Source organism: Xiphophorus maculatus, chromosome 22 (assembly GCF_002775205.1).
Source record: "Xiphophorus maculatus strain JP 163 A chromosome 22, X_maculatus-5.0-male, whole genome shotgun sequence".
NCBI lineage: Eukaryota > Metazoa > Chordata > Actinopteri > Cyprinodontiformes > Poeciliidae > Xiphophorus > Xiphophorus maculatus.
Genome location: NC_036464.1, coordinates 26,456,860 through 26,483,527, shown reverse-complemented (window position 1 = coordinate 26,483,527; position 26,668 = coordinate 26,456,860). Strand labels below are relative to the sequence as shown.

The 26,668-nt window shown below is 38.2% G+C and overlaps 1 protein-coding gene across 1 annotated transcript in view; it reads right to left on the bottom strand.

Annotated features, from left to right (window-relative positions):
- The window catches only part of LOC102217878 (1-phosphatidylinositol 4,5-bisphosphate phosphodiesterase beta-1-like), a 37,825-nt gene that overhangs the window by 2,301 nt on the left and 8,856 nt on the right, over window positions 1-26,668 (bottom strand). Inside the window, exons 4-28 of the mRNA XM_023327758.1 lie at window positions 26,521-26,661; window positions 26,342-26,421; window positions 24,807-24,860; window positions 24,211-24,286; window positions 23,164-23,264; window positions 22,655-22,818; window positions 21,263-21,409; window positions 20,110-20,267; window positions 19,092-19,174; window positions 17,948-18,032; window positions 17,672-17,837; window positions 15,357-15,412; window positions 12,219-12,315; window positions 11,907-11,991; window positions 11,436-11,560; window positions 9,315-9,469; window positions 8,607-8,774; window positions 8,428-8,527; window positions 6,450-6,554; window positions 4,969-5,081; window positions 4,717-4,867; window positions 4,558-4,611; window positions 3,238-3,415; window positions 2,896-3,028; window positions 2,713-2,789 (exon numbers count right to left, since the gene is read on the bottom strand). Of these exons, the coding sequence (XP_023183526.1) occupies window positions 2,713-2,789; window positions 2,896-3,028; window positions 3,238-3,415; window positions 4,558-4,611; window positions 4,717-4,867; window positions 4,969-5,081; window positions 6,450-6,554; window positions 8,428-8,527; window positions 8,607-8,774; window positions 9,315-9,469; window positions 11,436-11,560; window positions 11,907-11,991; window positions 12,219-12,315; window positions 15,357-15,412; window positions 17,672-17,837; window positions 17,948-18,032; window positions 19,092-19,174; window positions 20,110-20,267; window positions 21,263-21,409; window positions 22,655-22,818; window positions 23,164-23,264; window positions 24,211-24,286; window positions 24,807-24,860; window positions 26,342-26,421; window positions 26,521-26,661 (2,852 nt within the window). The remainder of the gene's footprint in view (window positions 1-2,712; window positions 2,790-2,895; window positions 3,029-3,237; window positions 3,416-4,557; window positions 4,612-4,716; window positions 4,868-4,968; window positions 5,082-6,449; window positions 6,555-8,427; window positions 8,528-8,606; window positions 8,775-9,314; window positions 9,470-11,435; window positions 11,561-11,906; window positions 11,992-12,218; window positions 12,316-15,356; window positions 15,413-17,671; window positions 17,838-17,947; window positions 18,033-19,091; window positions 19,175-20,109; window positions 20,268-21,262; window positions 21,410-22,654; window positions 22,819-23,163; window positions 23,265-24,210; window positions 24,287-24,806; window positions 24,861-26,341; window positions 26,422-26,520; window positions 26,662-26,668) is intronic.

The following is a 26,668-nucleotide window of genomic DNA, read 5'->3' as shown; positions in this document are numbered from 1 at the left end:
CTGCAAACGGTCATTCTTAGAATGTGCAGCATTAAGTGGTCACATGTACTAAAATCAAAAACATCTTAACAGACCGAGTTACATGTTAACATAGGAGCCCTTCTTTGATTTCACAGCATAATTCTTGCATCCATTGAACTTGTGCGTTTGTGGAGTTTCTGCTTGAATTTCTCTGCAGGATGTCAGAATGTCTTCCCAGAGCTGCTGGTTGGATATGAACTGCATTCCACCCTCAGATCTTCTGCTTGAGGAAACTCCATAGGTTCTCAATAGGGTTGAGGTCAGAGGTCAGAGGAGGATGGTGACCACACCATTAGTTTCTGCCCTTTTATGCCCACAGCAGCCAATGACACAGTGGTATTCCTTGCAGCATGAGATGGTGGATTGTCATGCATAAAGATGATTTTGCTACGGAAGGTGATCAGTCAGAAAGTCCAGATACTTTGCTGAGGCCATTTTCACACCTTCATGGACTCTGAAGGGGCCGACCAATGATTCTCTCCCCATGATTTCGGCCCACAGCATGACTCCACCATCTCCTCGCTGACGTCACAGACGTGTTGGGATGTGGTGGCCATCCACCACCAATCCACTACTGCGTCCATCTGGAACATCCATTGTTGCACAGCAGTCATCAGTGAACAAGTCTGTTTGAAAATGAATCTTCATGCCCACTGCCACCGTTTCTGCTTGTGACCTCTGGTTAGGGGCCCAATAGTAGGTTCATGCACCGCAAGCCTCTGGAGGATCCTCCACCTTGAGGTTCCAGAGGCTCCAGCAGCTTCAAATAACTGTTTGCTGCTTTGTAAGAGCATTTTAACAGCTGCTCTCTTAATCTGATGAATTTGTCTAACAGAAACCTTCCTCATTTTGCCTTTAGTTGTACAAACCCATCTTTATTCTGAATCAGCCACAAATCTCTTCACAGTATGATAACGCTTCAGTTTTGTTAAATATCTCATGTTTTCGTATCTTGTCATATCCTCCTGAGACTCAGCAATACATTTTTGTCCTCTGTGGAGGACATAGGTTTTTTGTTCATAACTCTGAAACCATACATGCCACTGTCTTAAATCCTGTTGGTCCTTAGAGAGGACATCGTGGGCCTCAAAATGTGTTCATATTTGCCACAAGAGAGTCCCGATGTCCTCTCCAAAGGACATACTCTAAAAAATAAAGAAAAACATGTTTTGAAATTTTTTCAATTGTAGAGATGTTTTTTCACTCCAAAGAGTCATGTAGTGTAAAAAAAAAAATTCAAAAACTTTTTTTTCTCTGGGTCTCAGGAGGATATGGTACTACACTATCTGATGATTTTCGTCAGCAGAGATCCTTTCTCTTTCCCATACTGCTTGAAACCTGTGGCCTGTTTAAGAATGTGGAACATCCTTCTTCAGTAGATTTCCTTTAATTGAGCTCACCAGACAAACTAATCAACCAGCTCTCTGAAATTAATTATAGTGATTCAAAGAACCCTGACACACAATACCATCTATAAATGTAATAGCACAACAAAAAATGTAATCTTTATGATACTTTAATCCAATTTCCATAATAATTTGGAACACGGTGTATATTGAAGGTTTTTTAAGGGCTTTTCAGAGTGAATATTTCTAAGAACTCTGTATGTGTGCATGGTAAATACAGACTTTAGAGGGATTATGGTGTTGGAGTGCATTTAGTTGATTTCTGCATTGAGCATGGTATGAAACATTGTCATTTTGATAATTATTCTTGACCCGTTTATAGCAAAGTACAACTTGTTTTCCATCAAGGAAATTAAAATCTGGAAAAATTGTGATGAGAGTCAAATGTAAAGTGGAGCTCTGTTCTTAGTGGATTCCTTGTCAGAACTTATTCACCTTAAATTTGATAAAAGTGGTTCACTTTAACAACGTCATTGTTCTGGTACTGTGTGGGTATTGCAGGTTATTTCGTGGCAATAGGACATTTCCACATTGGACATGGGAATGTGTGTTCCAAAGAAAGGGACAGTAAGTTTACATGGTTCCTGTAGATGTTTTTTGTGTCAAACCTGCAGAGTTTTCCAGGTACAGATTCCCAAAGCTTTCAGTCCCAGTTAGCAGAAATCAAAACGTTCAGGATGAATTTATGACATATATTTGTACCGTGGCCAGGCTTAAGCATACATGGAAAAGAAACAGAGGCTGAGAGAAAGAGAGGAAAAAAGAAAAGAAAAATGAAAGGAATCAAGGTAAGAAGTGAGGAATGATGAAGGAAATACTCAAGGAAGGAGAAAAGAACAAAGTAGGAAAAGAAAAATGAATAAAGGTACAAATGAAGACAAGAATAGGAAGGAAGAGTGGAAGTGAGGAAGAAAAAGAAGAAATAAATTATGGAAGGAAGGAAGGAGACAGGAAGGAAGAAAAGAAAACTAAAAAAGAAAGGAAGGAAGAATACATAAAAGGAAGAAAGGAAAAATAAAGTAAAGAAAACAAGGAAGAAAGGAAGAATGAATTGAAAGAAGGAAGGAAGGATGGAGGGAGGACAGAAAACAAGAAAGGAAGAAAAAAGTAAGGAAAGAAAGAAGGAGGGACAGAAGGAAGACAACTAGGAAGGTCCTAGTCCAGTCCAGTTCTAAAGCAGAGCATTTAGGTTGGAAGGGGAAGCTCTGTTAATATTGCAGACCGTATCATTAAAGAGATGAACATGCATATCTTTTGATTTTATGGACAGTTTTGCTCTGCCTACTTTTCACAGATGTCTTTGAGCTTCTTCATGTGTGAGTTGTGGCTCTCCTCAGCCAGACTGGTGAGCCGTTCTGTAAGCTGAAGGAAACAGAGATCCTCACAGCCCTTCACTCTCATAGAAAAAAAAGCTGAGTCATTGTTACAAGTGCAGTCAATCTGAGGCACAGATGATGTCAGACCTTACCATCTTGATGTGCTCCCTCTGCAGATACTTCTGACTGTAGTACTGCTCCTGCCTCAGAGCCAGCAGCTGCTGCTGCTGCTCGTCCCTGAGCTGCTGCAGACGCTCGTCTCTCTCACTCTCTGGACACGAAGCCCTGGCAAATGCACAAAGCATTGTCACCTTTCCCTAAAACTCACAAAAACATTCACCAAAGTTTGTTCATAACTTGACAAACTAGACAGAATGCTGATGCAATGTACTACACATCTTAAAATGCCACATTTATGCAGCACCTTACCTTACGTGGCAGTGATTAACTGTGTAGTGTTGCTATTCTGTTGGACTGACTGAGGCATTGTTCACCTGCTCTTGCTGCACTGCCTGGCCGTCTTCTTGTACTTGTTGCTGAACTCCCGGAGGAGCTCTGAGGTCTTCTTCTGGTGCCTTCTCACCAGCTCCTTCAGCTCCTTGAACTGACGCCGCTGCTCCTTCTGGTAGATCTTGGACTGCTGCAGGGCATCCAAGGTGCATGCTGGGATATCTGTGAGTACGTCATCAGATTCATAGGTCTCATCAAAAAACATGAAACTAAGAAGATTGAATTTGGGTTAACAGACAATTTTACAATTATGACAACCAGAGACAAACAAAAACTTCATTCACATATGAACATTACTTGATACAGTTGAGCAGAAACACATTTTGCTTTTGCTATTACCTTAATTACTGTGCTGTGAAAAAGTATGCTTCTCTTTCATTTGCAAACCAGATGAAATAAAAAACAGTTTTCAAATGATGATTCTATTTTTCTATTTTGTGTGGTGAGCAATTTCTGCTAATATGCTAACTTGTTAACCTGCTAATAGTGGAGCTAATTTATTTGCTTGGCATTTTTGCAAATTTTGAAAACATTTAGCACACTTAGCTACTCCTAAGTTTTCCAGAAAAATTCTAAATGTTAATTTACTTGACTATTTTGTAAACTTTCAGTTAAATAAAGTTCAACATCTGTGTTGAAGTTTTACGTTTTCGACTGTTAAGAATTCTTTAGAATTAGACTTTTATATACATGCTCTTATTTTGTAGCAGTAGCTCAGTTTCCTTTTCTTATATTCTCCACTCATAATGTGGGTGCAGCAATTGATGTTTATTCTGTACCCACAATGCAGTTTTACAGTAAACAGTTTAAAATCTACTGATGTTCTGATGTCCTTTGTGTTTTCTGACCAAAACTGTAATCTGGTCAATTAGGCAAAATCAGCAACGGAGTTACCAATACTCAACACTATAAAACTGATGTTTTCAGTTTTGTTTTAAAATTTTGGTTGAATCAGGGTCTGAAATGCAGTTGTTTTTTTTAGATCTTTCAGCCTACTTCAAGGTGTCAGACAGGTTCTACTTAAGTGATTTCTTGATTCTGCATGTCACCAGTAAACATTCCTTAATTGTTCTTAAAGAAACTAGACTCAAATTGGTGTGAATAACTTTTTTTGCCTAATAAATAAATAAATTAAAATCTGCCTTTTGTATTTACTGAGATTACTTTATTAATCTAAGTATTTGTTTGATGATTTTTAATATTTAACAAGCAAAAGCAATAGAAATCTATGTGACTTTTTACAGCACTGTAAATCAGCTATTGATTCATTGATTCACATATTTTATATATGAAGAAAAGCTCACCTATTAAAACACTTAAAACCAGATCTTCAGTCTTTGCTGCTGGTTTGGCTGCTTCTAAAATTCAGAAATGAAATAATAAAATGAAAAGAGCAAAACAATTAAATCTATTGTTACATTTATTAATACAAAAACCATAGTTGCGATGGTTTTTTTCCCTACCAGTTGTAGCTGCTTGCTGATGGGCTGCAGAGGCTTTTGGTGTCGTAGCAACGGGGGTGTGACCCGTTGGACCTGAGGTGGGACTGAGTCCGTTTTCCAGTGGAGCCGGTTTCAGGTCGTTCTTCCGCTCTGCTCCCGTGTCCATCTCGTCCTGTAAATCAGAAAAAAATGGTTGTCGCCACATTACATAAAAAAAAAAAAAAACTAGGTAAATAGATAAACAACAATAGATGGAATAAGAAGAAGCGGTACCTCAATCTGCGCCTCCTCCTCGCCATCCTCCAGAGTCAGAGCTGCCAGCTGTTTGGCTCTCTGCTCCAGCAGGTTAACATACCGGATCGGGTTGGACAGAGCCTCGATCACATCTGGAGGGAAAATGAGGACACAGACGACCACAGCTGGATGTCAGCAATGATGAAGATGTTGAACTAGAACTTCAGAACTTCTACTGCCGTAACTCTGGATCATTAATTCTTCATGTACTCAAGGCAAGACTTGAACATATTTTGAGGATTATTTATTTGAACTGTAGTTATCACAAGTCTGTGCAAACCTTTTCATTATCTTAAAAATATCTTGAAAAAACAAAAAACAACCCAAAAATAATGTGAGATTTTACAGCATGTGTATTGTCCTGAGACCTGGAATGTTCTAAGAAACCTTTTTCCAGAAGAATGAATCAGTACGCTGACAATTATGGGTTGCCGTCTGTAAAGTTACACAGTCAAAAGGTAACAGTAATAATATGGGTTATTTAGTCTGTTATAAAAGATAAAATGAAGATTAATTTTCATATATATATTTCATATATTCATTCATTACAAAATGTCACAATTTCCAACTAATTATTTAATTAGCAACTGTTTAACTTTACAAGCAGCAAGTCATATGCAATCAAATAATCCTTCTATTAACAAAATGTCCAGCAGGTGGCTCTAAGGAGCTGTGAAGTCCACAAGTTCCCAGGAAACTTCAACAAATCTGTTTAGCTGGCATTACGAAGTGATGTTCCAAAAATGGAAGTGTAACTGATGATTTCTGAAAAAAAATAAAAATACCAAAGAGGTCTGTGCAAAAATTAATGCTTCAAAATTAGTCTATGAAGAGAAAACCATGTGGGAGCAATAAGCTGAAAACATATATTGGTGCCTCTTTATCATCTATACAGCAAAGGACTATGCAATCCTATGAGCAGTTGATCACACATAGAATCATTTGTTTGTGGTAAACAAGCAGTGACAAAGATTTTTTCATCTGTTGTTAGCAATGATTGCATCCAAAGAAAAGTGTGTAATCATCACTGCTTCACATAAAAATGGCCTAAGGTAAAAAAAAATAAAATAAACCAAAATGGTGCTAAGAATGTTCCATCTCATTGTACAGTTGATAGTTGCAGTGAATTCAGAATTTATTAAGTCCAAGAATCTCCAGCAAGCTTCAGGACCAGCGTAGCGTTAGCCCATCACAGGGATCAGAGCAAGTCTCACAGATGAGAATGGTGAACTTTTGAACTTGATGCCAGGATTTCTTCCACATCCTAAACAGCCAAATAACTCTCTCACTGCTAAGCAGGTGGATAAACAAAACCAATAAGATTTGGAGCAACTTAAAGTTCCAATAAGAAAGCATCACCATAAGTCAGGACTAGAGAGTCAGACAGAATTAAAGAAGTTAACTAATACATTTTACTTGCAAATACCTTCCCAAAGACGACATTTCTGAGGAGTTTTTACCTGCAAATGTATCTGGGACATAGTCTTTGACTTCAATGTAGACAAACACAGCTGGCAAAATCAGAGACTGGTTTTTCTCATTCCTCAAGCCGATGTAACGATAGCCTGCAGAGGAAACATGGACCAAATTATTCACCACGCTGTTTACCCACATACACGTTTCAGCTCATCAAGTTAACTTTGACATCAAAGATAACCTTAGGAAATACATAAATGCTGATTTCTAATGGCAATTTCAATATTAAGCAAAAAAAGTTATCCAAACAAACCTGGTCCATTGTGAAAATATTATTAGCTTTAATTATCCACATTTTTTAAAGGTGATTTGAATTTGTCTAACATTACCAGACCAGTAAAGTCACAAAATCACTTAAGTAGGATATTTCTGACAGAAGTACAGTGGACACTGGCATATTCACGGTTCAGGATTCGCTGATATTTCTGTGGAATGTGACAACAAAGTATTTGTGGAAAACCCACTTATTTGTGGATTTTTTGTAGAGCATATCTAAAATGCATCAAAGCAAATGCAGCTTGAGAAGCTAAAATACACAACGCTACTAAGCATGCTTTTGGTTGGCAATTGTAAAACAGCCAATCCAGAAGCACTATTTATTTTCCTTGGCACTAATTGGATGTAGCCCAAACAGAGAAGACCATGGATGTTAGCTTGTGCTGTAGTGCTAAGATGGTTTTCCATATTACATGAAGGTGTATTTGGTGTTTGAACTATTAAAATAGACAGTTATTAGCGTTTTTAGTGAAGGTCACACAAGTATTCAAAGATTTTAGCTATTGGTGGGAGACTGTGGTCCCTAAACTCCATGAATATCAGGGGTCCAGTCTAGGCTAAAATAATTACAATACCAAAACATCAACCCCCAGTGTTTAGAAACATGGTTGACTTCTACCAGACTCCTATCAGACTAGAAAAGGGTTAGAACAATTTCTTGGTGAACCACAGTGAGAACTATTATCCATAAAATACTGGTTTACTAGAATTGAGCGTATTTGTATTTATGCCTCATCTAGAAGGTCCGGAAGAGAGTAGAGCTCACTTGTCTCAGTTAAAGTTTTCTCAGAGTTCACAATTCAACAATAAGAAGGGGAAGCTGGGTGAAAACAGCCTCAATGTGTGAAAAGCATTGACCAAAAAGCACATAATGGTCCATCTCATATTTACCAAAAGTGGATCATTTTGGAATGTATTCAGCGTGACACACGTGGTGTATCAGAAAAAGCAGATCTTCATCCCTACAGTCAAGGATTGTAGTTGTAGTTTGTAGGTCTAGTGCTGCTTTGCTGCTTACAATGACTGACAAAACCCTGAATTCTGCTCTCTAGAAAAAAAATCCTGATGAAGAATACTCATCCATCAGTTCCTTAATTGAAGCTAAAGCACACTTGTGTTATGCAGGAGAACAAAAATCCAAAGCACACCAACAAGCCTCCCTCTGAATGACTCAAAAACAGATAATAAAAAAAGTAAAAGGTTTTAATTATCTTGTCTTTGTGTGATTATGTAATTTGTTTAATGATCTGAAAAATGTTGCTCCAGAAGAAATCTGTACAAAAAGGGGGAGTGGCCCAACTTCACTCAGGTACATTCAGAATATTAGGAAATAAAAATAGGTTGCATAACATAAAACCTCGCAGGTTAATATATTTGCTGCTGAATCTGCTAAGACCGAGTCAAGCAACACTTATTTAATGAAAGCAGCATAGTTTCTCTAAAGCCTCAGTGTGATTCTGAACAGAGTGAGAGCCAAGATGACTTTTTTAGCAAAACTGTCAGTGCCTGAATAATAGGCAAAGTCTATCTGTGAGTTTACAGACAGCAAAATGAAAATAAAGTACTGAAATGAACAATGCTGCAGCTCAGAGCTCTTATCAGTTGTTTCCTCTTGTATTTTTTAATGCCATAACCAGAATTAATAGATGAGTTTTGATCTGAATAAGATTAACTGTGACTACGGACCTGGTCTGATGGCAGACACTGGAATAATTCGATGGCCGATGAACTTTCCTCCTTCCTCAAATGCGGCAATTCTCAGAGAGGCCAGAGTCGGAAGAATAACCTGCATGAAAGTAGGAGTCATCTGTCTGAAAGCGGCATTTGATTCAACTAGGCCATTTGTTCCTCTAGGAGTCCCTCACCTTCTTGAAGACGATGGGCTCCTCGTCCCACACTGGATTGACAGCGTTGTTGTTCTGGGAGGTTTTAGTCTTCAGAGCTTTCCTCCTAGTGTCTGCGGGGAGTCCGAACATCTCCACCTCCACATACACACCCACCCTCCGTTCAGTCAGAAACTGGCCTGAGATGACCTGCAATATGCAATAGTGGTTTTAAGAGAAGTTTTAAATGGATTTTTGAATTTATGTATTTAACCTTTATTTCACCATGAAAATTCCATTGAGATTAAAAATCTCTTTTGTAAGAGAATCCTGGCTAAGACTGGCAGCAGCACAAAGAGATTACAGATTTATAGCAAAACCGAAAAAGTTAACACTGTCATAAACAAAAAAATTAAAAGATTCCTCATTTGTATTTACAGACAAATAATTCCTTCTCATAATGAGAAAGAATAGTCTATCCTCATATTGTTATTATTTTTTTCTGTAATGAAAGGACAATGCCTCCTGTGACGGCTACAGACTCAGGCGCCTCTCTATCCATGTCTGCTGTTGATCTTTTTTTTTTTGTCCTTTGGTGTTCTTTAGATGGGCTGTACTGAAACAAGTTTTGTTGTGCTTTTGCACAGTGAAAATAAAGGCTGAATCTGATTCTAAGAACATTTAGTGACAACAGCACCTTTAGGTTATGAGCAGTTACAGTATGAGAAGCAGTTTATTGTTGAGCTGTACCTTCACAGAGAGAGTATTAGCTACGATGCCGTCCACTGTGTTCTCTGTGAAAGGGTCAAAGTGTTTGTCATGACGCCTCATGAACTCTGGTTTCAGTCGGTAGCCACTGCGGCCGTTGTACTCAAACATGAAGAGGTTCAGCTGCATGGACAAATCTGGAACATAAAACTCATTTCTGTTAGCAATATCACAAGATTTCAAGCTGCTCTTCCTTATTTCAGTAGGAGTCACTCTAGGACTCTAATGTATTTTAAATAAACCCATTTAGTGCAGTCTGGGTAATGCTGTGCAGGTTATTTATTGGTAATAAAATATAGCGATTGGCAGAAAACTGTGGACTGAGGCCTGAGCTACACTAGTCTATCAGTCTCAAACAGTTGCCACTGTTTTTATTTAAATATTCTTGATCTACACCATGTAAGCCATGGTTCTCCATACAGTAACCATACAGTATTACTTCTGTTAATATTACGGAGAGATTTTGGCACTATAATTTGCAGGATAAAAACACACAAATTAACTTTGATTTAAACCTTTTGAGAGAGAAGTGCATAAAAAAGACGTACTCCCTCTTATAAATTAAAGGCAATGGTAGGAACTCAGGAACATGTGCTAGATGCTACCGATCTATACTGAGGCATTTACCACTGAAGAATGAACTTGTATCTAACCTGGCTCAAGCTTGATTTAATCTAGTCTGATCTGACTAGGAAGCTAATAACAATGTATTTATCCTGATTTTGTCTTTACAAACACTGTAGCAGCATGTTCACTGAAGAATGAACAAAATCTACTTTTTATTTTTGATCGTCCACTACTGGTTGTTGGCTAGCAAATTGGCATATTAGCTAAATATTTATATCTGAGCTAAATATTTAGTGTAGTGCTAAATATTACGTTTGTTGACTAAATATTTAGCTCTCTAGCTAAATATTTAAATTAAAACAAATATTTAACTTGCTAACTAATTATTTAGTTTGGAGCTAAATATTTAGCTTGCTAACTAAATACTAAGCTCTGAGCTAAATATTTAGCCTATATGCCAATTTGCTAGCCTACAGCCAGAAGTGGTTTGAAATTGACATGTATAGATGAATGAGTAACATGGTGAAAATATAAGTTTGAAAAATTAACTACGGCTTATTTTTTCTCTCTCTAACCCAAATTAATGCTGTGCATATTTGTCTGTGTAACTTTATAAATAAGAATAAGAATTTCTGGTCTAGTGTATTTCAGTGAAAAATGCAGACTGTATCATACAACATCTAAATAGGATCGACAAGGTCATCAACATTGTTAAAGAGGATTTCAGGTTACATTATAAACTGAACAAAAAAGTGGGAAAGATGTAGACAAAGCCTTAAAAATTTCTCCATCATTGTTGTGGCTTCTTCTAACACAGAAAGCACTATTAGGACTCTGGGTCATTGTTTCTAAAACCTCTTTCCATATTCAAGAATCATTCCTTGTAATTACAAACTCAGTTTGTAAGTGGACTAGAGGTGAAAACACACCTTTTTTGCAAAAATCTATATGCCATACCAAAATCTTTAGTAAGAAAATCTAGTCACTAGGATCTATTACCAGAAAAACATGTTAGCTTTCAGCCTGAAAATACCAGTGAAAATCAAAAAAAATAATTAAATTAGTTGATCCAATGATAACTATTGAAACAACTAAAATTCTTAGCCAAATATCATTTAATGCCAGAAAGACAATATGTGAAATTAATGAGACAGATGGAATCTGTTGGTTTAGTACAGACCTCCAAGGCTAAACGTCACCTGCAAATGATAACATACATAAATTCAGAATAAAAGAGGGCCAAAGACTAATCCCTGGAATAAAGTACTTGAATTGTTATTCAATTCATCTAAGGATGTTCCGAACAAAATCAATGCTATACATTTTGTTTGAGGCACAATTAGCAAAGTAAATTTAAAGTGCAATCCATAATTACAACCCAAGATGATAAATAAGTACAATGTTGCTGTGATCAATGGTGGCACTCAAGTCTAAAGGGGATTAAAATTTAAATGCCTTCTAGTTCTGAAGTGTTGATTATGAGTTAAAATTCACCTTTGTTGTGTAGCCTTATCTATTTCATTATTTTATTTTTACCAATAGTTTGGTAGTTGAGAGCCACAAGTTGGCATCCAGCATTCCAGAACAGCTGAGGCATAAAGTTTGACGAGTCCACTCTGGTTCCTTTTGGGTAAATACGACTCAGCTGGGATTTATTATATCTTGTCGACACGACATTAAGGAGAATATTTCTCTGGTAAAGAGAAATCACGCATGAAATTGTCTTTGGGGTATAGATATAACAAAAAAACTTATTAAGGCTTTTGATTTATTTTTCAGAAGTAGATGTTAGTAATTATAAATGTTTAAATGGACTTACAACCTTTGAAGTTCCTCCTCTGCAAGCTGACATAAATACCCAAGCTCAAATAATACAAAAAAGAATGCTAAAGTTCCTCAGTGACTCATACAGATTTCTGACATTTGAAGAAAAAAAAAAGAAGCATTGAAAGAGGAAGAGGGAAAACAAAGTAAAGAACTGGTTGCCATGGTGTTCGCTAAGGATACTCTACGAACTCCACTGGTGACTTTGTGAGGTGCTCCACAGCTTTGGTCTCCACAAAAGACGACATGTGGTAACAGCGGGCTGCCTCTAGACACAGAAAACACAGGAAGCAGCTCATTTCTTGGGCAATTATTTTGGTGACATCACTTCTCTCCTTCAGACATCGATTTTAGGGAAAATGCCTCAGATGGACTTACATCCAGATCCTGTCATTTAAAGAAAATATTGAGGCAAAACATATAGCTGAGTTAGAGACACAACGATCCAACATTCAAACTTTGTTGCAGCAGATTCCACATCTGTTGCTCTCTTACTCTTTGATGCTTCAAAGGAGTTGAACTTGGTCGGCTGGACGTAGTTTACCAGAGTTGACATCTCCTCCGTAGCAACAGCCTCTCGCTCTGCAGAGCCCTGAGACGAAGGCCAACAATCACAAGGTTAAACACTGAAATACGATCAATGATTCCTTAGAAACAAATCTTCACAGCCAAATAATCATGCACAAAGTTGGTTTTGAGAGCTTAGCTGCTGCTCAACAACAGAGATGCAGAACAAACGCACAGGCTTGCTGTTGCACAGTAAAACAACAGCTGTTTCTTTTTGTTGTTTTATTTTGTAGTGGACATATGAGAAAAACCAAAAACAAACATAAAATGAGCACACAGCTGAACTGAGATGCAATTCAAGCCTAATAAAGAAACACGCCTTATCTTACACTTACAGAAAGTTAAGCTAAGAACCGGTGGTGTCATCTGGAACATGTTACAATCTCAGCTTTCTGAATATTGAGCTGTTATCATGTCATCATGACAGTCATAAGGCTGTCATACAGCAACAGTCTTCAGACTGAGGATATTTAATTTCCCTTCGGGATAAATAAAGTATGTCTAAAATGAATTCAAATATATTCAGTCTAATTGTGCTTTATGCTCAGGGTTGTTCATTATGCTTTTGATTTTATGAAGTGTCTTTCTTTGAAAAAGTTTCAGCTTTCTTTCTTAGTTTGTTTCTCTATAGACTTTTTTTAAAAACTCACTCGCTCTGATGCTGCGACCCTCACAGATGTCTACAGATGAGACTGCACTCTCCATAACTGAATTATAGAAAATCTACAACGTCGTTCTGCAAATACTGCAAAACCTAAACTCCCTTAACTAACGCAGTCTGCTCTGTCTCTTCTTGTAGACAGAATCACTGATGCTTCTCCAAAGCAGTCTGTTCACCAGGCAAACACAAATGTTCTTTAAATTCTTCCCCCATGATGGAAATAGTCTTTGACATGTTCCTGCTTCTCCTAAAATCCACAATCATGTTCTCTGTGGGAAATGACAATTATTTCAAATTCAACACTAATTGCTACTTTCAATAACTACTGTGGTCTCCAGATTCTTCAACCCCCTGGAAAGAAGTACACACATTGGGAAATCACATAGTCTGAAGCACACTGGATGGAACCAGTTAGGGTTTCATCAAATGCATGAGGTGTGCTTGAGATGTAACACCTAAAAACCTGGAGTGTTGATGGTTTAATAGTAAGCGAAGAAAATCAGCTCCCAACTGCAGTTGAAGCAGGAAGTTTACATACACAGGGTTTCCCCCAGTGCATTATAAGCTTGGCAAGCCACCAGGCTTTACTTGCCCCCAAGTCTTCTTTGTTTTTATTTAAATAGGTTATACACCAGTAACCCTGGACCGAATGCGTCTTTGCTGCACTGTGCTGTGCTGCACACTTTGCCGGCGGAGCGCAGTTGTTCCTGAAAGACAGGTCTATCGTTGATGCATTGAACAGGCGCTTGTACCATCCCAACAGTATGGGGAAATACTGAAACAACTTCTATAAAGATTAGTCAGGAATTCAAAGCTCAGGTGCAGATTTATCTTCCAAATGGACTATGACCGTAAGCATACAACCAGAGTGGCTACAAAGCGGCTTAAGGAAAACAAAGTCAATGTCGTGGCCATCACAAAACCTTGATCTCAGTCCTATGGAAAGTTTGTGGGCAGATCTAAAAAGGAGTGTGTCAGTGAAGTGGAGAACAAGCTTGACTCAGTTCCACCAGTTCTGGCAGGAGGAATAGACCAGAGCTCAAAAAACTACTGAGTAGCTTGAGAAAGGAAATCCAAAAGGTTTGACCCAAGTCATAAAAATGCTATGGTGTCTGTGAGGAAGCTTGGGGTTCATTGAATCTCCAAACAGGCCGATGGTTCCAAGCACATAAAGTCCAGCAAAACATGGCTTCTGAATAGGTCCTATACTGAAGTGACAATCGTTATCTTTGTTAATTTGAACTCAATTGCAAATCTCAACAAGCTCAACTAAGACCTGGGGATGAATGCCATCATGAGGTTGAACCATTTAATGACAACATCAGTCATTAGAATTGGTATTTTGTGTTTTTTACATGGCAAAACATTTGTAATATTAGTTGAGTTCAGCTTTTTAAATTGATCTTGTTTTACATTATTTGTTCTAAACAGATGTTTTGTATGTATATATTGTAAAAATGTAATGTAACGTGCAGATTAAGCAATATCTGTGTTTCCATTGACCATAGAATTGGGCAATTTGACATTTCAAAATTAAATTCATTGTATGGAATCACATCAATTTTGAAAAAACTCTTTTTTGATAAAAAGTTTTGGAGCAAAGAGGAGGTGTGGTTTTTTTGGCTGTATCAAAATTGGATTTCGCAATTTTCTTTTCTTTTGATTCACACAAGTCACATCATCAACAACCGGATGTTGCCGCTGGCACAAACCATGAAGAAGATGACAGGAAGTGGTAGAAAGATCATGGCACTGAATATATTTTAGTGACTTATCACCTGAACAAACTTATTCACATGTGATATTAATTGCATTTCTTATTAAAAGGAAATGGTGTGAGTGCAAAGATGTGTCCTTTCCAAATTAGCGAAATATAGACAAAGTTGCACACATTTGTAATGGAAATGCAGCAAGCATTTGGTCCAATCAATTGTGAAGTCAGGAGAGATGGAAACTGACATAAGAGGCTCTTGATCACTGCATGTTTGCTCCGGCATACTATTAGAGATATTTGCTTTGTGAATCAGACACTAACACAGAGCAAGAGTACAAACGATGGGCACAGAGCCAAACTGAGTGGATGAGGGCTGAAGTCTTTCAATTAAAAACTGAAACAGTACAAGATAGATAGCATCCAAACACTGACCAAAGACCAAAACCAAGGGAAATGACACATCAAGAACAGCACAGATGACAAATAAAGAGCAGCTTTGGGGACAACAGCGAAAAAAAAAAAGGAACAGACTAAAAAAACAGCAAACATTCACGACAAGATCAACAGCGACACCAGCATGTAAGAACAGACCAACGAAGCTGTGAAAGCACACATCGCTTGCGAACGATAACAAAGGCTGACAGCGGTGAGGGTGGCCCTCTGTCAGCTCTTTAAAAACGTCCCCACTGACCTTTTTACCATCATCATCTTCATCATCATCATCTTCCTCACTCTCAGCCTCCATGTCTGTTAAAATTAAATAAGTCACCATCATCTCCATATCCCATCTCATTTCTACAGAAGAACTAGAATGAAACATGACTCCGTGGAAGGAAAGAAGCCGGCTGGCTACGAGGCAGATGCGTCATCGGAGGCTGGATGTGCGGCCTCACTGCACATCGTAGTTTAATTAGAGTCAACACAGAGCTCTCACTGAATCTTGGTCTTGCAAATGTATTCACACCTTTGGACTTTCCAACATTTTGTTGCACAAGCAAACGCTGGACTACACTGCATTTCAATAGGATTTATGCGACAGACAAACTCACAGTTGTGTAAATTGTAAAGAAGAAAAAAGGATAAATGTCAAAACGTGAAATTTGTAATTGAGTTAATGACAGAAGCTGTAATAAATTATAGAAAACCATGTTTCGACAAAATAAGCAACATTTTCAATTCAAAAACTATTTTGATGCTAATTAATTAAATAAATTAACATACGTATGAGCTCAACAAGAAAGATATTTATTGTTTTCAATCTATTATTTAGGTTATTTAACCATCAGATTGGTGCAAAGTACTATCTAGATTTTACAAACTTCTGATTGTGAGTGGAACGTCTTTAGAAATGTGGAGATTAGTGTTGGGGATGACTGTGCTGCTCCTACATTTTAGCGTTGAGATGCTATTTTCAGTTAGATCAGCTTTGCTGGTAGGTTTACTCCATGTAGCACAAATTGAACACAACCATAGATTTTTCCAGCGTCTCATCAGAAAGTCTTTTGAAACACAAATGAACCCTCAGTGGACCAAGGGAAGAAGCTTTCTCTTGCTGCTATTTGTGGATGTTGTTAGTCTGTCAGATGAACGAATGTACCAGAAACATGCTAACAGCATAAAGGTTCTAGCTGGAAGAAAAGCAACTAATTATCTTTGTCAATTTGTAACACCTTAAAATCTATGTAATTAATGAATCAAAATTAATACGTTAAAGTTTCAACCCTAATTTTTATTAACATAAAAAATCTGATGCTTTTTTTTGTTTGATTAAAAAAAACGCTAATAAATAAAAACCAGTGCAAGCAAATAGTAAATGGGCACACCAGGCAGGTCAGAGATGAAGTGTTGGAGAAATTTTAAGCGGTGTTTGGTTACAACGCATCACCTGAAAACAAAATAGAGTTTAGCACAACTGACCAGGAAATGACCATCCATCTGCACTGACAGACGGTGCAAGAAGAGCATAAGTCAAAAAAGCAGCCAATAAATCCATGGTAACTCTGGAGACGGTTCTATGCAAATAACTGTGTTTAAAAGAACATATGTTATGTTGAAACATGGTAGCTGATGCTTTGATGCTTTTCTCCAGTTGACTGAGCCAAAAACAGGAGAATTTTGAATGAAAAACTTGAGACTTTGGCAGATGTTTACCAGAACATGTCAGATGGCCCAAATCTGTATTCAACTGAGAATTTGTAGCAGTATTCTTCATCCAGTCTGACTGAGCCTCTTCACAAAAAAAGGACTTTAATATTTTTAGTCATAAAATCCCAATGAAATGCATTGAAGTTACTGGTTGTAGCAAATTGTTTTTCAAGCAACAAACCAAAAGATCAGAGCAAACACCCTGCAGCTGCTCTCAGACGAAAACAGACTATTTCTTTCGTTTCTAAAAAGCGCTCTGTGAGGAGGAATTTCAGCAAGAAATCTCGGTCTGCCTTCTAAACCATGGCTGGGATCTTCGGTCCCAGAAAATGTTTTTAAGGACCTGGGCGCCAAACATGTCAATACAGCCTTTTAATTTCTCTCTGCGCTTCTCTCTTAATTGGCGTTCAGCCCTTCTGATCTCATCTGGGATGTCTGTTCATTACTGAGGCATCCCTGATGAGATGCAGCGGTATGAATGTAAAGACATCTGAGGTTTCACTCTGGCTAAAAGGTTAAGATACACACATGAGCCTCGTAAAAGCAGCCGATCATTAAAAAAAAAAACACACACATGAAATTGCTTTGTGTCTCTGCCTTCTAAGGACGGCTCCGTCGCTGAACCTTTCCTGAACGATAGCAGTGACTCATATTTGCAAGGACGGATGTGAAAACAACTCCACAGATTGGGACAAAAAGCATTTTAATTTGACTCCTGAAGGCTCTGACATTTTGTGTCTTCCTGCAGATGATGCAGCATCACAAATCCCAAAGTAAATGATTGTCCTTTTTTTTTCCTTTGACTGTCACAGCTGAGCATGTTTCATGTGAATTTCTGAGTCTATTGTTTTTGTGTCATACCTCCCGTGTTGTTGCTAGGAGACACTGGTTCATTGCTCTGATTGGCAGGCTGGTCAATTAGCCTCTTGGTGTCGGCGGTGTTGGTGGGTTTGTGAGATTTCTTGTTTTTGATGAGGATTTTGCCCATCAGCTCCTGAGGACTGGGCAGAGGGACGCCCGCCTCCAGCTGCAGACACGGAAAAAATGTGGGGAAAAATAAAAAGCGAAAGAGAATGGCGGTCAGTGCAGGGTTACTTTCAAAATCACAGCATGAAACAACGTTCTGCATTTTCCTACAGGGTATTTGTCCAGAGGATCGATCAGCAACGCTTCTCCAAAAATAGAGCGACAATATTCGGCCATTTTTGCCTGCTGCTTCAAGCTGGAAAACACATAGAGACATATTTACACATTTTATCTCAACAATAATATATTCTATATAATTCATTCACCAGCCAGTTTACCTGGTACACCAGTTCAAAAGCAGATCAATTCAATTTAAAAACAATTTATCTACACCAAAGGAAAATTAAATGTCATAACTCATATCGTCCAAGTGTCTTAAAATATGCTGTGGGCATAAAGTGTCTGGAGTAGCAGTCAGTCTTACAACGACTCTGAAGAGGCCTCTGACTGAAGACTGTTGTATGACAATCTCATGGCTGTCATGGCATGCCAACAGATTAAAATCTAGGCAGCAGAAACAATATTTCACATTAAGACAGCAGCTGTGTTTCTGTTACCAATGTGGGCAAAACCTTTGCAATTAAATATAAAGCACAATTAAAATAACAAGTGAATAAGTTTGTTCACGTAATAAGTCACTAAAAACATGTCATCATCCTCCAACTTTTTCCTGTCGTCGTCCTCGTCATGGTTTGCACTAGCTGCAACCTCCGGCTGTTGATCATGTGACACGTGATGCGATAACAGTGCTTCCATTGCAGTTTTGTAAAATAAATCCATTTTGTTCCGACCAAAAAAAAAAAAAAAACTCATCATAGCACCAAAAGCTCTCATCAAAAACAAGAGGGTTGTTTTTTGGGAAATTGGCATGTTTCCATTAAGCAAATTTATTTTTGAAATGTCAAATGGTCAATAAAAACACAGTTACTATCAGTTGCTGACAAGCACTGCTAATCCACCTCATTTGTCTTTGCCACTCCTTTAAATCTCTGTTTGGCCATATGACTAGAAAGGCTGGACATTGCATCCAAAAATTAACCACCCATATGGTGGTATCTCAATGCAATTTGGCATCTCCACATGGTGAAGGCAACTTTAAAAGAGAGTTTTAGGATGGGAAGAATAGGGATTTAACATGATAAAGAGTCTATTGTAATCCAATGCCAAACACCTCTGATAGATTCTTGCAAGCAAGATAGGAAGGTTTATGGAAGAAAAACTGGCTGATGAGTGTATGTGTTAATAAAGTCCTTACGAGTCGACGTGGTTTTCAAATGAAAGTATGACAGGAAAAGATGAAGTCTTAAAGGCGCATTCTGCGATGGCTTCAATCACCTCCTACAAAATAATAATAAAAAAAAAAACATCCTTTAGTTGATTTGCCAGATATCCATTTCACAAATAGGGTATGCAGGAAAACAGCCTAAACGAGTTCTAACATGGATTAGATTTCAGTGAAGCTGACTCAATTGCTTTAATGTCAAATCTGTTTAAGATGTTGGTTTGAACCCAGCCAGCATTGGTGCATTGCCCGGCAACAAGAGACGTGACTGAGACTTAGCCTGACAAGTCAGTCACATGCTGGCTGCAGCCAGCAACAAGCTTTTAGGGACAATTCTGACAGGAAATGTAATCACTTGGCAAAATTGGCAGTGTTGATTTAAACTGGTTGATTTCCTGGCATGGACTCATGGCATGGTGCTTTACAAGAACATTGATAAGACATTGATAAGATGTATCTTATTGCTTAGGAGCTGGACCGACACAAGGTAATGTCGTGTTGGTCCAGCAATTACAATTAAAGGTAATGTTTAATTGTAAAGGAGAATGAAAATGAATGAAATGAAAATTCACTTCTTCATCATATAAGATTTCAGTAAAAACATCAGCTTGTGGCTGTATGTGGTTGTGGTTGTAAAAAATTAACACGTAGCACTAAAATTGTCAACATGGTACAGATTAGGGCTTTAGGCAAGGCATTCCAGAAGACTATTGTTAGCCTGCTGTGTCTATTATAAAATTTGGGTGTTAAAACAAGATGATGATCCCAAGCATGAATGGTTAATGGAGGCTAATAATAAACGTCTGGAATAGCTTTTCCAAAACTTTGCCTTCAACGCTGTCTAAAATTTGTATAATATGCTTAAATTTCCCATGTCTTGAAATCTCTAACTAAGCTGTAGTTAATGGATGCGCTGAGTTATGATAAATTTCCACTGACAACATTTAAGATGTAGCTTTTATCTCACAGTTTCAAGTAGTGGCTGACAAACCTTAAAGGAGATTTCAGAGGTCATGGTGAAGCCGTGAGTTATGACCGGCTCCTCCTCAGCGGTCCGCCCTTTCCACACGTCTAGTTCCACACAGCGACAACCAGCCAGCAAAACCTGCCGGTACATCTCCACCGAGGAGCTTCCTGCCAGCTGGCCCGCTGAAACACACGTAGAAGGAATATAAACAGAAAGAAAACTGTGACAGCTTGTCATTGACCCCAGGCAGCCAGACCCACCATACTGTTTGCCTAAGCTAAATTACAACATTTGTGTTAGGGAAATTAGAAGTCATGACTAATGACAACAAACGTGTAAAAACAGGTGGAATGTTGGACAAAATGAAAACATACCAGAGATTTTAACTCCTAAGAGCTGAAAAGCAATAATAAAGTTCTGCTGGACATGGATTTGTGTCATCTACCATCTAACCTTTTTTCACTTTGCTGTTCTTATCAACTGTGTGTGTTTTCTGAAGTTGGGTCACTTTAATAAAGACCAATTATCTTCTAAGTAGTGAGCCAGTTATCCCAGTAAGGCAAGCGACCAGCAAAATATGTGCATGTGAAATTTTGAGCTTGCAGTCGTACACACACAGGCTAGTGACACAACACAAGACACCTGTAAAATGTTTAACTTTCATCACTGTTGTTGCCATCACATCCTATGTGCTGGGTTCGCGCTGTCTGGTGGAAAACTATCGCACTGATCCGTGCCATACTGATCAGTAGAAACAAGGCATTAGAGCTGAAAGGCCTGGTTTTGTTCACTAGCTAATGCTGTAATAACATGCTACATTAACACCACTTATTGGCAAGTTTTTGTTTGTTGTTTAGTTTCGCTGAGAAATACTGCAATAGTTTTCTGACCAGAGCTGAATGATATTTCACTTTGTTTGCATAGTTAAAACGTCACTGTGTTCAATAGTTTATGCGGACAAACACAATAAAATTTTTTTGTCTGTGCTCTTAATTTCTGTTTGTGTCAGCTATTTACTAAATGAATAACTTGCTAAACCATTAGCCAGGCCTACAGCTTATTTTGTCATACTCGGTGAATTAGATCTGCGGCTTCTTCAAACAACAAGACAAATGTTATTGTTTGTTATCGTGTATGTTGGGTTTTTAATATGGTGTGTTTGTTGTGTGTCGCTTACCTGTAAGGTATGTATTATGCGATGAGTTGATGAAATACTGCGACAACGGAAAGTTCATGTCTTCAGACTGATCCAGTTTCTCAGGAGGAATGACACTGTTCTCATCACTGGACAGATAGCTGGAAAAAGTCTGGAGAGAGATAACACCTAAAGACAACATGCATACAAAAACACAATGTCACACAATAACAGTGAGAAACATATGAAGTTAAAAAAAAAAGTTACATTTAGAATGAGTGAGAAAAGATATTTATTATTTTGTGCTAAAATATATTTTGTAAAAGTGTGCAAAATGGCTTAAAAACCCTCTATATGGTTTATGATTAAACAACTTTATGATTTTTTTACAGTGCTGAATATGTTAAGAAACTTTCACTCTACTTGAGCTTTAGCACCTTGGTGGCTAGGTCTGAAATAAGAGTCTGTTAATATGCAGTTAAAACAGAATGTATGTTAAAATGGCGTTCATGCTAAAAAGAAAAATCTGCTAAAAATAAAATTATGCTAAAAAGGATGTCATGCTAGCTTCATGCTAGAAAGAAATTCAAGCTAAATTGGAATTCATGCTCTAATGGAATTTGTACAAAAAGGCTAACATAACTTTTGTTATGGCTTTTGCATTTTGTTGAACCTTCTAGGCCACCGTAGAAATTGGTACTGGCAGGTCAAAGCTTTTTAGCCTGGACCTTATCCTTGATAAGTAAATATGTTTTGCAAAAGTGATGCAACACTTGTTAGAGATGAGTCTTTTTTTAAGATATATATTTATTGTTTTCAACAAGTTTTCAACAAAACAGCAGGACAATCACCAGGATACATTGACATACAAAATGTTGATCAGTCTGCTAAGACCAGTTAGAGTGGGTTGACGCTTACTACACTGGGATCCCCTACATTATCTTCATCTGTTGATGAATCCAAGCAAAGTCACAACTGCAAACAGGTTCCAGATTACAACTGCCCAACCATCATTTATATAGAGATGAGTCTTTCTGGTTTTAAACACAAAATGTAAGAGCTGGTGACACCAAGCGCCACAAATTGTAAACTGTATTGATCTGAGCAGGCTATGGTGAACCAAAAAGGCCTTGGAGAAAAAAAATAAAACCAATGGCCCATTCTAGAGCCAGAGACTGGCTTGACGTTCTGTAGAGGTGGCCCAAATAATCTTTAGGTACATGCTTTTTGTTTTAAAGTAATTTAAACACAGAATTTTCAAAAATATATTAATTAAAACATTTTGATGCTATAGTTAGATTTATACATCTTATTTTAGCTAAAGTATTATATGTAAACACCAAGCTATCTCTTAAATCATTATATTTAGACATCAAAATGTGTTTCAAACATATCTCAATCACTTATAATAAAGAAGGCTTACACTGTGTATACCTTGCTTTAGATTTTTCTGGTCATGTTGGTAACGCTCCATCAGAGTGTGTGTCTGTGCAGGGCGAAGAGGGGGGTAAAGAATTTCATTAAGCCTCGGGTCTCTCTGCTTGTTGTTGATGAACTCGGTCATCTGATCGATGGACATTCCCCCACCCTCGCCTCCTCTGCAGAAAGGAGCGCTGTCAGTTTAGCACACAACAACCATGGGGCAAAAATATGGAGCTCATCAAGAGTGGCCAAATAACTCTTCATGCTAAAATGTCCTTTTCCTACTGATCTCATGTTAACTATTCCTTTTGTAAAGAATCAAAAATCAAACACTACTTCAAAAACAGGACTTCAGCCTTTTTTGATTCTGGCTATTTTCCTCAAGAAAATTCTTCTACTGTTAACTGGGAAATTCAAAACACCTTGATAAAAATCACCCACAAGTATTATACTAGCAAGACATTTTCTTGACTAAAAAAGGTTCAAAAGAATTCTAAATGATGCGGATGCTGTTTTCCTACTGCAGTTTGAAGATGTTGCCGAGTTCAGGACGAGGACACAGACTCTCCAAGAAGTTCCTGTAAACATCCAAGGTGAAGTCCTCCAGTTTGATGCTGTCACCCTGGTCAAATAAAGAAGACACGGAAACAGGTTTAACTGTAACATCAAGAGGGGAAAACAGCTAAAGTCAAATGTGTTTCTGTCTGGAGCTGTGGGTGTTTATTGCTGTTTCTGTATTTGGATTCTTTTGGGTTGTTATTATTTTGTGGACCGGCTACAGTCTCTGTGTATCCCAGAGCCTCAGCCAACCTCGGCTGTTGATCTGTCATTCCCTTCATCACCTGAGCCTCCCCAGACTGCCTATAGTCCTTAACTTCAGGCTGCATTCACAGCCCAAACCTTACCTCCGAGTGCATGAACACTCAGCATTCCTGAACCCTCATAGTGCTCCCTAGTCAAAGTCTCAACTCAGTGCCCTAAAGTCCAAGCTTCATTTCAGAGCTCCAGAGCCTGTGTGCCACCTGCTGCACCCTCCAGCCAGCTGTAGTTTTCACACTGGAAATCCCCAGAGTCTGCCTCTCAGTGCTTCCTTCAGAGACTTCCTCTATTCTCCTGGCCTACCACTTCTTTGCACGTGGGTCCTATTTCTACACAAAACAGGACAGTTTCAGTCCAAAATTGAATAGCTCCATTTCCATGGACCCTATAATCCCAATGATATCCTTTGTTTCTGGTTTCATAAACCTCAGTGTACGCTTTAAGAGAATCCCTGTTTGGATTTGTCAAAGTCATTTAGATTTTGAATGACAGAGGAACAAATGAAGTCCATGGAACTAGCTCTGTAATTTAATGCCAATAGGAAGCTACAAAGAAGGTGCTAACTTTCACATCAGTAGCAGCCAACGGTGAGCTAACATCGGTATTTTTATGGTGCTTACAAATTGTTAGCATTTTGTCTGCTACTGTTTCTGTTTACTATTGGGAACTCAAGATCTGAAACTGTTATCTTCACTGTCACCTTCATCTATTGTTTACTGCATCTTTTAATAATATAAACTTCTGCTCACCCGTCCATATGGCAACTTGCAGCTCTCGAGGGCATTCTCAATTCTCTTTCTGTCCGACGAAAACAGTCGGCCAATACTGCAACAGGAAAAACGCACAACCTCAGTTAGAACCTTTAACAAAGTTAATTAAATAAACCTCAATAAAAGCCCTTCTACCTTTATTTTACCTCCTCATCTGGCATAAGTTCCTTTTGAAAAATATCTTGCATCTTTAGACTTCTTGAATTTCGTAGAACTCCATCCTTCCTCCTCTACTTTTCCAAGACACCAACTGACCTTAATTTGCTTCTAAAAAGCAGCTTTCCTTCATACAATGTCTTATGTGCCTCATAACTCCAGCACCGGTTGATTACCAGGTCAGTGCTGAATTAGGTACCTCCATGAATAATGTCCCTGTTTTTGCTTCCCCAAGTGCACATGGAATTAGGTTTAATCTTGGAAGCAAGGGACACGAAAGAGCAAAGTTTAAGTTTGTGAGTGTCTCTGCAGATTTTCTCAGGCTATTTCTTCACATTTACAAGCCTCTGTGCCTAAAGCCTAATGTTCAGACACAGAACACGGACTGACGATGACAAAAGTAATCATGACGGTCTTACTTTTTCACAGGAATTTTTCCCTCTGCGTTTGGCTGAAGAGTTAGCCTGACATACCTGAAACAAAGAGAAAAGTATTGAAACATTTTGACAATTTGTTGAGCTACAACTGTATGCTTTAATATGCTCTGTTGGGATCTTATGAGATTACATTTTTCAACAAAAGACAGTCCGAAATGTGTGACAGGTCATTGTATTAGTCCTCCTGAGTCAATACGTTGCAGAATAAGCTTTTGCTGCAGTTACGGCTGAATCTTTTGGGGTATGTCTCTACCGTCTTTACCCATCATCAATCACAGGTTACAATTAGCATGAATGCCAAAGAGTTCAGCTCAGTTTTTATCTGAACCAGACTTCCTTCTTTCTTAAAGTTGCTGTGTCTTCAGTTAGATGTAGAAAACCGCATGAGTTTAGATGTGTAGCTGTATAGACAGCTGTGTAGAGTTAAGGTGTGTGAGCAAAGGGTTTATTTGTCGTTTAGGCTGTGTGTTTACACAGACCAGGCGTTTTGGAAAATTACAAACCATAATTCTTGAAAATGCCAGTTTCATGTTTTCAGTAACTGTAAATATAAAATTGCATGAACTGAAATTACAAAACTAAATTTGCTTAATGGAAGCAAGCTAATTTTGAACGAACTCAACAAAAACTTCTGACACTAGGATGAGATTTTTTTTTTTATGGCCTTTATCAAAACACATGCATTTTGCAAAACTGCAAGGTAAACACTTTTTTTACATCACACCAGACACGTGATGAACAGCAGGATGTTACTACCGGCAGAAACAGCAAATAAGACGACAGGAAGTGATAGGAGGATGATGGCTTGTTTTTGTTTTTCTGACAAAGCACAGCTGGCTCCACCAGAGCTCTCACAGCATCACACAGTTCATAAGAATCTATGTGTCATTCCAATGTGTTGAAACATAACTCATCTGTAAAATTGCTTACTACAATTCCCCCAAAACGCTACATATGTGGCCACTTCCAAGTAGGTGGGGCTTGTTGCTCCAACACCCGTATAAGACTATGATGGCTGACAGATGATGAGCACTACCATCATGGCTGCATTATGAATATATCTCATGTTTGTTTCTACATCCGTCATTGCCAGGATTTTTAATGACTTATGGCGTTTACAAACTTATCTACATGTGACTATAACTGTATATATAAAAGAAAGAAAAAAAAGTTTTTTTAATTGGACTATTTTGCTAAGAGGTTCCCTTTCATATTAAGATCATAGAAAGTGGTTCTAGAGAAAGTGGTTCAATTCTCATGTCACTTTTTTGTAATTTGCGTAGTCATAAACCAGTTTAATGATTCTTTGTGCCTCTAGGATTTAAATGGTGACAGGATGAGAACATCAGCTCACCCACAATTTATCCACAGTATATCACATCAGCAATATTTTTATTAACAAAATTTTTAAATATTTTTCATCCATCTATTGACTTTCTCCAGTAATGTGTGTGTGGGAGTGCATGTATGCGCGGGGGTGTATGCATGCGGGGGTGGGCGTGTGTGTCCAGCCTCACGCTTTCAGCAGACTGTGGTCTCTATTGAGATTGTGGTTCAGCAGGTTAGTAGCCAAAGAAAACACCTCCTCACACCACAACTGTAAAACAAACACAAAAAAGCACACACATTTTATCTTCATCGTCCTAAACATCACAATCATCCCTAAATGTCCCAGAAGCAAGAACCAGCTCTTTACCTTGGCTTCGTCCTCCTGCGAAGCGATGAAGTTCAGTTGGCTGACGTTGACCAAGTCTGAGGCGGTGACCACGGTAACCATGCGGTTCTCCAACCGACCAACGAGGTTTCCCACATCAAGCAGCTCCCGCAGCTTGGCTTCCTGTCAG